At 40.5% G+C, this 15,017-nt stretch overlaps 1 protein-coding gene across 12 annotated transcripts in view; it reads right to left on the bottom strand.

Moving 5' to 3' along the window:
• RAB23 (RAB23, member RAS oncogene family) overlaps positions 1-14,167 on the bottom strand; it is a 35,494-nt gene extending 21,327 nt beyond the window's left edge. For 2 of the 12 annotated variants that reach the window (XR_012433723.1, XM_065542918.1), the window contains exons 1-3: positions 13,908-14,167; positions 2,814-2,937; positions 1,713-1,932 (exon numbers count right to left, since the gene is read on the bottom strand). Coding sequence is in view for 7 of the 12 variants with exons in the window: in XM_065542918.1 (XP_065398990.1) it covers positions 1,713-1,867 (155 nt within the window). In the remaining 5 variants the exon portion in view is untranslated. Of the gene's footprint in view, positions 1-1,712; positions 1,933-2,813; positions 2,938-10,295; positions 10,414-13,604 lie in introns of all 12 variants that reach the window. The other 10 variants (XR_012433722.1, XM_005552644.5, XR_012433724.1 and 7 more) reach the window with 6 other exon arrangements.
• Positions 14,168-15,017: the final 850 nt, after the last annotated feature.

Raw genomic sequence — 15,017 nt, 5'->3', positions numbered from 1 at the left:
AAAATACAAAAATTAGCTGTGTGTGGTGGCACATGCCTGTAGTCGAGCTACTCGGGAGGCTGAGATGGGAGAATCGCTTGAGCCTGGGAGGTGGAGCACGACTGCAGTCCAGCCTGGGAGACAGAGTTGAGACTCTGTCTCAAAAAAAAAAAAAAAGGAATTTACCTCCCTGGCTCCCTGGTTGCCCTTGAACTTAAAATTTACTCTATTTTGTCATATAGTCAATTCTCATTATTCACAGTAGTTATGTTCTATAATGCCAATGTGAACACTGAATTGGCAAATACTGAACCACTGCTCCTAAGGGAAATACAGGGTTAGGTTCTTGAGAACCCCTGGTTACATTTTCATCAACTGATCAATACGTAACCTTGCTTTATGTGTTTCTGTTTAAAGACACCTTACTGACATATATTGTTAATTCATTAACACTGAATTCACAACCAACAGCACTGTAACTCGTGTCTGAACAAAGCTTATCTAACGTATTTATTTTTTCTGTAACGCACATCATAGCCTTCCTATACTTAAAAATGCTAGACAGCACTGCAGCACTACACTTAGGAGCATTCTTAAACAGGAAAATCACCAAGAAAAAGCACAAAACGTAAAAACTGTGGCATTACACAGAACACAGAAAGGACACATGTTTACTGTATGAGGGACTGAAACAAGAAAGAGACTTGTTTGATGACCTCAGCTGGGAAGTGCACGCTGGGCAACTTAAATTTTTTGCTGCTCTATGTATGTCCACAAATGACCACAAATGCACACAAATACTGATTCTGGAGTTACAAATAAATATTTTATTATAAATAAAACAAAGTGGGTGAATTTGCATATGCAGAACTTATAAATAATAAGGATTGACTGCATACTTAAATATTTATTTGGTTTCAGGTAGTAAGTACAAAAAGCAAACATCATCAAGAGTTAAAATGCTTGCTCTTAAAATATGTTCTGAGGGAGGAAGCAAATATGGAAATATTTTTAAAAATAGAGTAATAGAATGCAGACTAGAAATTAATCTTTAAAATGATAAAATTATCTTTGATGTTAAAGTTGGGCCAGTAACCAGGTTTGTAGTATTTCTTATTTGGGTAATACATTTTAGATTGTCTGCTACAATTTAAAATATCCTTAGACGTTCTCAGGACTAATGACAAAAAATATTACTCTGATGTGTTTTAGAATCCAAATGAATTTCCTAAAGTAAGATTTCCTTCTCATAGGCAAATTTTGCCCTCCCAAATCTGTTTTGTCTTATTTCTTTAGTGTAAAGCAAACTATTAATTCTCTAACTTCCGTAGTCTTGCCTAGTTTCAAAAAGAGAACAGACATTCTAATAAAAAGGAGTCCATAATACAACTTTCATTCCAAAAAAACAGCAGTTGGAAATCTCACTGGAGTCAGCATCAGTTTGTGTTTAAGACATGCCCAAGGTGTCACCAATAAATCTAAAACAGATATGAGACAGAAAAAAACGTGGGAAGGAGAGTAGAAAAAGAAAAAAAGTGAAAGAGGAAGGGAAGAGATGAAAGAAAAAAAAGGGTAAAGTCACACACGTGATGAAACCACCATCACGGTCGCATAAGCACTGCCACTAGTGGCCACATCTCGAAATCCACTGCAAGTAGTTAACTATTATTCCAATAAGTCTTGGATACAGTTCATAAATCAAAGCCAAAGGAATAAAACAGCCAAGTACTTACTGAATTTGTCGCTCCAAAAAATCAACTCCAATGGTTTTCTTGTAGTCTTTTGTAAAAATGCCTTTGCAATATCGCTGAATCATACTTGATTTTCCAACTGCTCCATTCCCTACAACCACCATCTTTATGGCGACTTCCATATCTTCCTCCAACATTTTTGGAGCTGAAATGGTTTCTGTACCAACTCTAATTCCAGGAGATCAGATCTTCTCTCTCAAATCTGTGGTTTAAAATGAAATTATTTTTTCATAAAAATGTACAAACTAAACTAATTGTTTTATCAAGAAATCATCACATTGCATTGCAAGGATGTGTTTTCATACCTGAGGCCCCTCCCACTCTTTTTAAATAATGTAAATTCTTTGAAAGGTACAGCAATAACACAATTCATTTTTGAATGAATCCTCATCAATAGCACAATGCATGGCATTCATGTATCAATAAATACCTAGATCTACTTTCATAGAGATGATGATTAGGGTCATTAGACTTGATGCCTGATACTTTAAAGGCACCACTTGCTAGTTCTGTGCTCTTAGTGAACACGTTGCTTAACTTCTTCAGGCTTCTGTTTCCTGGCAATAATATCCATCTCATACGGTTGTTGATCAATGATACATGTAGAGCACTTAGCATAGTGAAAGTTATGCATTCAAAATTTAGTTAAGCATTCCTGATCCAAAAATCTGAAGTCTGAAATGTGGCAAAATCTGAAACTTTTTAAGCACTGACATGATGCCATAAGGGAAAAATTCCATATCTGACATGTGACAGATCACAGTCAAAAGAGAGTCAAAACTTTACTTCATGCACAAAAATACTGAAAGTACTGTATAAAAGAGGCCATGTGTATAAGGCATATATGAAACATAAATGAATTTCCTGTTAAGATTTGGGTCCTGTCCCCAAGACATCTCATTATGTACATGCAAATAGGGCAGGTGTGGTGGCTCATGCCTACAATCCCAGCATTTTGGGAGGCTGAGGCAAGAGGATCGCTTGAAGCCAGGAGTTTGAGACTAGCCTGGGCAACATGTGGAGACCCAGTCGCCACTAAAAAACATAAAATAAAATAAATTAGCCGAGTATAGTGGTGCATGCCTGTAGTCACAGCTACACGGGAGGCTGAGGTGGGAGGATCCCTTGAGCCCAGTGATTTGAAGCTGCAGTGAGCAATGGTCATGCCACCGTACTCCAGCCTGGGTGACAGAACAAGATGCTATCTCTTAAAAAAATTAAAATAAAATTTAAAAAAACATTGTAAATTCTCCATAGTGTATCACCAAATAGGCAACAAATTCAAAATCTGTTGAAATCGCTTTTCAACCTCACAGGTAATAATCAATGTCCCTAAAAAAGCACCCCAAAGAAGGTTTCGTATAATAGTGTATGACCATGTGTCAGCATTGGGCTGTTAGTTATAACGATTTAGTGTTTGGCTTACAATGAATCCTGTACAAATAAATATCTTACACCACACATTCCTGCTTTAGTTTCAAACCTTTATAGTTACACATACAATGAAAGCAATAGAATGGGCACTGTTTGCATTTTAGGAATGAAAAGAACAGAAATTCAATTTCTTCATGTTTCTTCTTAAAATTACTAGTTAGGCTACTGCCCATTTAGCTATTATATTTCAACTACTTTAACTTAAAATCCTTCTATACAACCACTCCACCAAGAGAGTCCAAAAATGTGAAGAACATTCCTTTTTTTGTCCCTAATAGTCTCAGCAATTGTCTCCGGTACTTTACAAACCTGAGTGATCATAAGAATCACCTAAAAGTACTTGTTAAAGTATGGTCCTGGGTCTCCACCTCAGACATAATTTATCAGAAATTTCACAGGAGGCCTTGGAATCTGGTTTATAGAACAAGCACAAAAGGTGCTGCTTAGCTCTCCCTTCAAGAGCTGCTAGCTGGCAGTCTCTGCTACCTCACCTTCAGGATCCACTGCACTGTCCACTCCCGTTAACGCCACATTCTCCCCAGGGAAAGATTAAACAGGCAGGGCCACTTGAGTTGGGCCAATTCTGCACAACATGGATTCTCTTTGGTCTGGGGCTCCCATCAGACTAGCTGAGATTTTTTCAGAAATGCACTGCAGTCTGGGGTTCTTTCCACCCCATCTTTCTTCATCCTTTCACAAGTATAAAAAACTAGCATTGCAGCCTCTTTATCCTTCTCAGGCATTTCCTCCAATAAATCTCTTGCACTTCTAATTCCATCTTGATATTTGCTTCCTGGAGAACCCAAATGGATATACATCCCAAGTGATTTTACATTCAGGTAAATGTCAGAGCCAATACCCTATGCTAGTGATTCTCAATTTTGGCTATACATTGGAATCACCTAGATAACTTTTAAAAAATACTTGGCTGGGGGCAGTGGCTCACACCTGCAATCCCAGTGCTTTGGGAGGCTGAGGCAGGAGGATGGCTTGAGGCCAGGAGTTCAAGACCAGCCTGGGCACCATGTGAGACCCTGTCTCTATTAAAAAAAAAAAAAATTGGTCGGGCATGGTGGCGTGAGCCTGTAGTCCCAGCGACTCTGGAAGCTAAGGCGGGAGGATTGTTTGAGCCCGGAAGTTCAAGGCTGCAGTGAGCTATGACTGTACCACTACACTTCAGCTTGGGTGACAGGGCAAGACCCTGTCTTAAAAAAAAAAAAAAAAAAACCTGATGCCTGATGCCTGCATCTTATCCTCTGTGTATACAATCAGATGGTTCAGGGCAGTGGTTACCAACCATTTTGGTACTAGGGACTTGTTTTGGTGGAAGACAACTTCCACAGATGGGAGGTTGGTGGGGGGCACAGTGGAGGGATGGTTTAGGGATAAAACTGTTCTACCTCAAATCATCAGGCATTAGTTAGATTCTCATAAGGATATAAGGAGCGCTGCAACCTAGATCCCTCACATGTGTAGTTCTCAATAGAGTCTGGGCTCCTGTGAGAATCTAATGCTGCTGCTGATGTGACGAGGCGGAGCTCAGGTGTAATGCTTGCAGCCACTCACCTCCTGCTGTGCGGCCCAGTTCCTAACAGGCCACAGAATGGTACCAGTCCACGGCCTGGGGGTTGGGGACCCCTGGTCTAGGGTACAATCTGGACATCAAGTATCACCATCCTATTACCCTACACAAGATGTAGTCTTCAGGACACAGGGTCAAATATAAAATTCTGACCAGGAGCTGACCCTTGTTCATCGAGCTGTATCTCACACTGGTTCAGTTCCTAGAAAGCAACTTCCTTTCTCTACCTAAATAATTCTTCACCCAAGAAGACTGTTACGTTCATAAAAAGGCAACAACAAAACTCTTATCACATTTTATCCTTTTAAAGATACATACTTCAGACACTTTTGCTTCTGAAATGATAGACATTTTTCCCTATTCCTTCCTCTAAATATAACTAAAATTTGTGAATATTATATATAAACAAACATTAGACATCGAAAAGTGAAAAGGTACCACAAGGCACAAAGAACAACATGGTAATGAGTTTTCCTTGAGTTCTTTTTACCTCATATATCCCAGACTGGATTATAGAGAAGCTAGTAACCAGGAAATGTCACCACCAACGACAAAAAGAAACATAAAAGCTACTCTCTTGAGTCAAAGGACCAGGAAAGGGAAAGCCTAGCAAGGCGGAGCTTGCAGGGAGCCGAGATCGCGCCACTGCAGTCCAGCCTGGGCAACAGAGTGAGACTCCGTCTCAAAAAAAAAAACAAAAAAAAGAAAGAAAGAAACATAGAAAACACCCCTACCCTTGTGAGGGCTATATTGATGCACCCCAACTCCCTCAATGGGGTGGTGTCGGAGAAGACCAACCGGGGGAGGACTGGGGAGGACTTTCATCCTCACTGGGGAGAAATGAAGGCTCCCCCAACCCCTGCCCAACCACCACCAAGGCATCCCTGGAGACCATGTGGGAGGCTGAACTTCCACCCATCCACCAATTCAGTCATCCCTACCCATGTTTACCTCCACTTTTTTGCTGGGGTGGTGTCAGATGAAGCCTATTAGAAAGTCAGGACTTCCACTATCTCTCACAGGTATTAAGGCCATCTGCTGACTCCCCGCAGTGTCAGTGGGTCAGCCTCCTCTCAGCCAGGGCGGTATCAGTGGCCCCAGTAGAGAGTCATCATGACCAGTAGTAAGAGGAGCTCTTCCCACTCTGTTTTTTTCTCTTTTTTTTTTTTTTTTTTTTTTTTTTTAAGACAGTATCTCATTCTACACTCCAGGCTGGAGTGTAGTGGGGTGAACACAGCTCACTGCAGCCTCAACTTCCTGGGCTCAAACAATCCTACCATTTCAGCTGGGACTACGGGCGCACACCACCACGCCTGGCTAGTTTTTGCATTTTTTGTAGAGACAGGGTTTTGCCATTTTGGCCAGGCTGATCTCAAACTCCTGGGCTCAAGCGATCTGCCTGCCTTGGCTTCCCAAAGTGCTGGGATTACAGGCACGAGCCACCGCACCCAGCCCACTATGTTTCAATGGAAGACAAGCAGGAAACCTGGAGTTTTATCCTCACCTGGTAGTAAAGAGGTACTGCCCCACCCTTCCTGTTTTTGGAGCACATCAAAGGAAGAGAATCAAGCTAAAAGAGAATGTAATGAGACCAGAGAATCACAACATAACACTCCCAATGTCCTGGTTTCATCGAAAATCACTCAGCACACCAAGAACCAGAAAAATCTTAACTCAAATGCGAAAGACAATCAATAGACACTAGCAATGAGATGACAGACATTAGATTTATGTAACAAGGATTTTAAACATAAAAAGTTAACTGGCAGTCAATAAGCAATTATGGATATACCTGAATAAATGTAAAACATAAAGAGTCTCAAAAATAAACAGAAGATATAAAGAAGTACCAAATGGAAAGTAGAACTGAAAATTATAATAACCCTAATTTTAAAAACTCAATGATAGGTTCAACGGCAGAATAGAGAGGACAGGGGAAAGAATTAGTGAACTTGAACATACAATCTGAGCCAAGCAAACAAAGACTGAAATAAAGGAAAAAGCCTTCAGGACCTGTGGAACTAAACCACAAAAAAATTGCATATTTCTGTCATTGGAGTTCCAGGAGGAGAGGAGGAAGAAGATAGGGCTAAAAAAGGACTTGAAGAAATAATGACTGAAAATTTCCCAAATATGGAAAAAGACAAAGCTACAGATTCAAGAAGCTGAGTAGATCCCAAACAGGATAAACCAGTCAAAATCTAGACCTAAACAAATCAAAGTCAGACTTCTGAAAACTAAAGACAAAACATTTTGAAAGCAGCCAGAGAAAAAGGATGGGGAAAAGTCATTTGAATGACAGTGAATTTCTCCTCAGAAACCATGGAGGCCAGAAGGAAGTGGCACATCATTTTTTGAGTGTTGAAAGAAAAGAACTGTCAACTCAAAATTATATATCCAACAAAAATATCCTCTAGGAATGAAAAGGAAATCAAGGTAATCTCTGATGAGGGAAAACTGAGAGCATTTGTTGACAGCAGACCAATGCAAAAGAACAGCTAAAGGACGTTCTCAGGTGGAAAGGAAATAATTTTTTAAACAAAGAACTTGGAATATCAGAACAAAAGAACATGGTAAGAGCAAAAATATTGTTAAATCCCATAGATTTCCCTTCTCTTCTTGAGTGTTCTAAACTATGTTTGATAGTTGAAAAAAAATTATAAAACTGTCCAATGTGGTGTTCAATATATGCAGGGAAAATATTTAAGACAATTAATTATAAATGGGGATGGATAAAGGACTATAAAGGGAGGTAAGCGTTCTACACTTCACTTGAATTTGTAAAATATTGACTGCAATGATAAATTATGGTGGTAAATCACATATACAGTCATGCACCACATAACAACATTTCGGTCAATGATGGATTGCATATACAACAGTGGTCCCTTAAAATTACAATGCCATATGTTTACTATGCCTTTTCTATGTTTCAATATGTTTAGATACACAAATATTTGCCAATGTGTTATAAGTACCTACAGTATTCAATACAGTAACAGTGTACAGGTTTGTGGCTTAGGAGCAATAAGCTATAGCATACAGCCTAGATGTGTAGTAGGCTATACCATCTAGGTTTGTGTAAGTTCATTTTAGTATGTTCACATAATGACAAAACCATAATGTGCATCCCCATCGTTAAGCAATGCATGACTGTAGGTAATGTAATACCAAGAACAACCACTAAAACAATAATACAAACAGGTACACTCAAAAACACACAGATAAATCAAAATGAGATTCTAAAAACACAATAAAGCCAGAATCTAATTGATATTTATAGAACTGTCTATACAACAGCACAATATACTTCCTTTCAAGTACCCAGATTGAACATATTCTGGGCCATAAAACAAACATCAGCATGTCACAGGGCAAACCCCAAAACTGGAGTTCAGCCCAGGAGGCCACGTGGGTTTTTGGCTTTGTGCAGAAGGAATTCAAGAGTGAGCCGACAGAGTGAAGTGAAAGCAAGTTTATTAAGAAAGTACAGGAATAAAAGAGTGGCTACTCCATAGACAGAGTGGCCCTGAGGGCTGGTGGTTAGTTATTTTTATGGTTTTTTTTTTTTTATTACATGCTATACAAGGGGTGGATTATTCTTGAGTTTTCTGGGAAAGGGATGGGGAATTCCCAGAACGTTTCAGACAATATAAGGTAACTTTCAGACATTGTCATGGCATTTATAAATTGTCATGGTGCTGACGGCAGTAACCTTTACTATGCTAATGTATTATGATTAGCATATAATGAGCAGTGAGGACAACCAGTGGTCACCTGCATGACCATCTTGGTTTTAGTCAGCTTCTTTACTGCATCCTGTTTTGTCAGTGGAGATCTTTTAAGACCTGTATCTTGTGGAATCAGATCTATCGACCTCCTGTCTCAAACACACTTAAAATAATGGAAACCATACAGAATGTGTTCACTGATCACAATGGAATCAAACTAGAAATCAGTAACAGAAAGATAAAACAGGGAAATCTCCAGACAGAAACTAAAAGCACACACTTTTCAAACAATCCAACATTCCAAGTAGTAGTCACAAGGAAAGTATAAAAAAAAAAAAAAACTTAATTATGAAAGTGAAAATACATGTGAAACTTAGTGGGGCACAGCTAAAGTAGTGCTGAAATGGGAAAATATATTTTATTTTATTATTACTATTTTTGAGACAGAATCTCACTCAGCAGTCCAGGCTGGAGTGCAGTGGCCCGATCTTGGCTCACCGCAACCTCCCCTTCCCAGGTTCAAGCAACCCTGCCTCAGCCTCCCGAGTAGCTGGGACTACACGCATGCATCACCATGCTGGGCTAATTTTTGTATTTTTAGTAGAGACAGGATTTCACCATGTTGGCCAGGCACGTTTCTAACTCCTGGCTCAAGTGATCCGCCCGCCTCAGCCTCCCAAAGTACTGGGACTACACGCGTGAGCCACCGTGCCCAGCCTGAGACGCGAAAATTTGGAGCACTAAATGCTTACCTTAGAAAAGGAAAAAAGTTTCAACTCAATAATCTAAGCACTCACCTCAAGAACTAGAGGAGCAAAATAAACCCAAAGCAAGCAAAAAAAGGAAGATACTAAAAAAGAAGAACAGAAATCAATGAAATTGCAAACAGAAAAACTGATGCAACAAAAAGCTGGCTTTTTGAGAAGATCAATAAATGTAACAATACTTTAGTGAGACTAACACAAAAAAGAGAGAGAACACAAATACCCAATACCGGGAATAAAATAGGGGATAGCAACATAGACTCTGCAGACTCAAAAGGATAACGTAACAACCCTACACACATAAATGTGACAACCCAGACAAAATGAACCAAATTCTTCAAAAGCATAAATGACCATGATTCACCCAATATAACAGAGGTCTATTTGAATACCCCTATAACTATGAAGGAAATTGAATCTGTAATGTAAAAACTCGGAAAGAAATCTACAGGATCAGGCAGTTTCACTGAAGAATTCTACTAAACATTTAAAAAATTAACACCAATGTACACAATCTCCTCCAGAATAGAGACGAGGAAACACTTGCCAACTCTTTTTATGAAGCCAGCATTATCTTGATACCACAAAAAGACACTACAAAAAAGAAAATTAGACAAACTCTTCTGAACAAAGATGCAAAAATCTTCAACAAAGTATTAATAAACTGAATTCAGCAATATTTAAAAACAATAATACATTGCAACCAAGTAGACTTTATTCTGGGAATGCAAGGCTAGTTAAATACTCAAAAAGCAATCAATGTAATCCACCATATAAACACAACATAATATCAATTGATGCAGAAGAAATACTTGACAAAATTCAACATTTGTGAGAAAACTCTGAGCAAACTAGAAATAGAATGGGACTTCTTCGACCTGGTAAAAGGCACCTATAGGCCAAGTACAGTGGCTCACGTCTGTAATCCTAACACTTTGGGAGGCTGCAGCGGCAGATTGTCTGAGCTCAAGAGTTCGAGACCAGCCTGGGCAACATGGTGAAACTCCGTCTCAACTAAAAATACAAAAAAATAACTGGGTGTGGGAGTGCTCACCTGTAATCCCAGCTACTCAGGAGACAGAGGCACAAGAATTGCTTGAACCAGGGAGGCAGAGGTTGCTGTGAGCTGAGATCATACCACTGCACTCCAGCCTGGATGACAGAGTGAGATTCTGTCTCAAAAAAAAAAAAAAGCATCTATAACATAAAACAATTCTGGAAGACTGCTTTCCTCTGATTGGGAACAAGGTAAGGATATCTATTCTCACTACTCCTATTCATCATACATGAAGTTCTAGTCATTGTAATAGGAAACAAAAATAAATAAAACACAGATTAGGAAAAAAATAAATAAAACTTTCTCTATTCACAAGTGACATGATTATCTCTGTAGAAAAACCCATGGAATCTACCAAAAATTTAAAAACCAAACCCTGAACTAATGAGTTTAGCAAAGTCAGAGGACATATGCACAACACACAAAATTCAATTGTATTTCCACATACAATGTACAATTTGAAACCAGTATTTTTTAGAATGAGATTTACAATAGCTCAAAAAACATTAAATACTTAGGTATAAATGTAACAAAACATGTACACAATCTGTATGCTGAAAACTATAAAACACTAAACAAATCAAAGACCTAAATAAATGGAAAGACATATCATGTTCATGGATTGGGAGACTCAACAAAGTAAACTTAGCAATTTTCCCTAAATTGATCTGTGGGTGTAATACAATTTCAGTCAAAGCACCAGCAAATTTTTCTGTATCCACAAGTTGATTCTAAACTTTATACACAAAGGTAAAAGAATCAGAATAGCTAAAACAATTTTGAAAAAGAATGAAACTGAAGGAAATTATACTACCTGGTTTTAAGACATTACAATGCTAAATTAACAAAGTGTGATACTGGCCAAGGGAAAGTTAAGTAAATCAGTGGAACAAAACAGGCCCAAAATAGACCCTCACAAATAAAGCCAATTGATTTTTAACAAAGGTGCAAAAGCAATTCAATGGAGAGAAGACAGTCTTTTCAACAAATGCTGATGGAACAACTGGACGTCCATAAGCAAAAAAGTAAACCTTCACACCTTATACAATTAACTCAAATGGATCACAGATCTAAATGGAATACTTTTATAAAACAATTTTTAGAAGGAGAAAAATCTTGACCTGTTAGGCAGAGTTCTTAGACATGACACCAGAAGATCCATAAAAGGAAAAATTGATACTGGACTTCACCAAAATTAAAAACACTGCTGTCTGAAAGACACTGTTAGAATGAAAAGACAAGACAGACTGGAAGAAAATACCTGAAAAACATGTAACTGACATATAATTTGTATCCAGAACATAAAAAGAACCCTCAAAATTCAACATAAGAAAACAGACCAATTTAAAAATTAAAAATGGGCAAGAGACTTGGCCAGATACCTCACCAATGACTCCATGTGGCAAATGAACACATGAAAACATGTACAACATCTTTAGCCATCAGTTAAAGGCACATTAAAACCACAATGAGATACCACTACACACCTATTAAAATGGCTAAGTCTTAAAAAACTGACACTACCAAATGCTGGGAGTATGTGGAGCAACTAGAACTCTCACATGTTGCTTGTGGGAATGCAAAATGACACAGACACTCCAGAAAAGAGTTTAACAGTGTTTTTTTTAAATTAAACATACATTTACCATATGACCCTGCAATCCACTTGTAGCAATACCCTAGAGAAATGAAAACATGTCCATACAAAAAACCTTTACATGGTATTTATAGCAGATTGATTCATAATCACAGAAAACTGAAAACAACCTCAATGTCCTTCAATGGGCAGATGTAGAAACAAACTGTAGCATTTCCACATAATAAAACAGTACTCAGCAATATGAAAAAAAATTATCCATACATGAAACAACTTGGAAAAATCTTAAAGGCATTTTGCTGAGTGAAAAAAAAGCTAATATCCAAAGATTACCAACTGTTATGATTCCATTTCTAGAAAATATTAATAATTGCCAGGGGTAAGGAGTATGATACAAAGGGATCACATTAGGTTTTTTTTTTTCTGTGAGGGCGGGGAGTGATAGATTTGTTCTACATCCTTATTGTAGTGGTGGTTACATGAGTCTAAAATTCGCAGAACTGCACACCGAAAAAAAGATCAATTTTACCATATACTTTTAAAAATAATACATTAATTTCCTTAAAATAAATTTAAAGAGGCCGGGCGCGGTGGCTCAAGCCTGTAATCCCAGCACTTTGGGAGGCCGAGACGGGTGGATCACGAGGTCAGGAGAGCGAGACCATCCTGGCTAACACGGTGAAACCCCATCTCTACTAAGAAATACAAAAAAAAAAAAATAGCCGGGCGAGGTGGCGGGCGCCTGTAGTCCCAGCTACTCGGGAGGCTGAGGCCGGAGAATGGCGTGAACCCGGGAGGCGGAGCTTGCAGTGAGCTGAGATCCGGCCACTGCACTCCAGCCTGGGCTACAGAGCGAGACTCCGTCTCAAAAAAAATAAATAAATAAATTTAAAGAAAAAAGCCAAATTAAATGTTAACAGGCAGTCAGACTCTTGCTTTTCAGAAACTACTCCATAGACTTAAAGCACTAGGTCAAAACAATTACGTTCCTAGAAATAAGCATAATTCTGAGTATAATTAAAGACCTTGACAATAATACTTTATATAAACACCCTTTCCCCAAAACTTAACATTTTGCTAATGCAGTCTAATAAATTAGAAAAACAAAGGGTGAGTTAACTCACCAATCAAAAGGTTGTTTTCTCACAACGGCCTTTATTTAAGTAGAAGTACAGTTATATTTGTAAAAATACTGAAAAACTTCTTAGGGTCAATGAAATTACCTGGATGTTAGGAGATATATAAAAACCTAGAGAAGTTAACAGCCCTTTTCAGACCCCACTGCCACTTCACTAGCTCTTGATAAGGAAGTTCTTACTCTCACACGCTCTCACGTTCTTACTCCAGGGAACTGCCGATGGCTCCTCGGATCTCCGAGTAAAGTTAAGTCTGTAGCAACCAGTGTCAATGGAACAGCACAATTTGGCTCATTTATATTCCAGCATTCTATGAGCAAGAAACTAGGGAAGGGTGGGGTCGCGGGTAAAGAGGGGTCGCACTGCAGGGAGAAGAGGAGTCTACATGCCTTGATGGAGCTGAGGACCCTCTTCGCCGTCAAACCTAACCTGAGCACTTCACGCCCTCACCGGTGTCCGGCCCAGCCTGGGTCGCCCCTTCCCCATTCAGGACTTGGGGCAGGCAAAAAGCCGAACTCTCGGCCAGACTGGGGCCGCAGCGCCGCCCCCGCTCCATCCCTCTTTCCCGCCCACCTGGCAATTCCAGGTACCGACCGCTGGGAGCTGGGAGGGGGCGCCGGGCTGGCGCTGCCGCCCACCTTCTCTAGCTGGAACTTGGGATCGATGCTCAAGGGCGGGAGAGCCGGCGCTCGGCTGTTCGAACCCGGGGATGGGGGAGCCGGGCCTGGAGGCCCCTGCCCACTCCCGAGAGTAAGGCACAACCCGGGACCCCGGGGAGAAGCTGACTCTTCCCCAGTGGAGCCGGACGAACCCCTAGCCGCTGGAGAGGGCGAATGAGTGCAGCGTGGCTGCACCGCAGCGCGAGCCGCTACTCACCGTCCCCCGCCCGCCGCGGACCCGCCGCCCGGCGCCACCGGCTCCTCCTGGTCGCGGCGCAACCGCTGCCGCCGCTGCCTCCTCCCGACGCGCCGGTTCTCCCTGCGGGGCCGCGCGGCTAGTTCGCACCCTCTTTCGCTCTCTTAAGAATGATTATGATTTTTAAACGAACTTTATTGGTAGCCAGGGCTCAGATTGAGTGGCTCAGCAGCAGCTCCGATGAGGATGGTGGGGCGCGGGAGTCTCGACTCCCCTCATCTGAGGACCCGCCGCGCTGCGGAGCATGCGCCGTGCTTCGTTTGCGCGTGCTCTGTGCAGACCAGCGGCCCTGCCCCGCCCATGTTCTGGCGGGTGGCGGGCGGCAGCTCAGCTTTCCAGGCGCCTCCAAGGGATCCCGGGAGGGCAGTGGAGAGACCAGAGGCGAGCCCGATCTCCTAGATCGTGAACACTAGAAAAAAGAGATAGGCCAATGACGGTCTGCATAAGTTTCACAGAGTTATCACACTTCCAGAGTCCTCAAAGGGCTTGCCCCGCATCGGACACATACCTTATTTTCTTGACCAGATGACATCTTAAGTGGCCGAGTGAGCAAAAAATGTCGAACAAAGTCGAAAACGCACACACACAGCCTGCAGGATTTGGCTGGACAAAATAGAAGCCTGAGATGGTTAATTATTCAGAGAAGCAAACCAAAAACGAAAAGGTCCCGCAAAAGCAATCTCAACTTTGTTTGCTTCAGTTGTTTTTATATTTCAAAATAAAATAGAATAGAAAAAAAAGATGGAAAATACCAAGTGTTGGCCAGGATGTAAAGTCACTGCATTCTTCTACTCTGCTGCTGGAATGTAAACTGGAACAACTCCTTTGAACAACAGTTTGGGACTGTCTGCAAAAGGTGCACACCCTATGGCCCCGCAGTTCCACGCCTCCATATAGAGCAAAGAGAAAGGAATACTTAGGGTGCATCGACAGTCAGGTATCAGAATGTTCGTAGCTGCATTTATTGTAATAATTCCTTAATGAGAATAACCCAAAAGACCATCAACAATAGAATAAATGAATGAAATTACACAGGGTTCGCATAATAAAACACTATACAGCAACGCAAAG

Source organism: Macaca fascicularis, chromosome 4 (assembly GCF_037993035.2).
Source record: "Macaca fascicularis isolate 582-1 chromosome 4, T2T-MFA8v1.1".
NCBI classification, from domain to species: domain Eukaryota; kingdom Metazoa; phylum Chordata; class Mammalia; order Primates; family Cercopithecidae; genus Macaca; species Macaca fascicularis.
The sequence above is the reverse complement of the archived record's forward strand: the minus strand, read 5'-3'. Positions and strand labels throughout refer to the sequence as shown.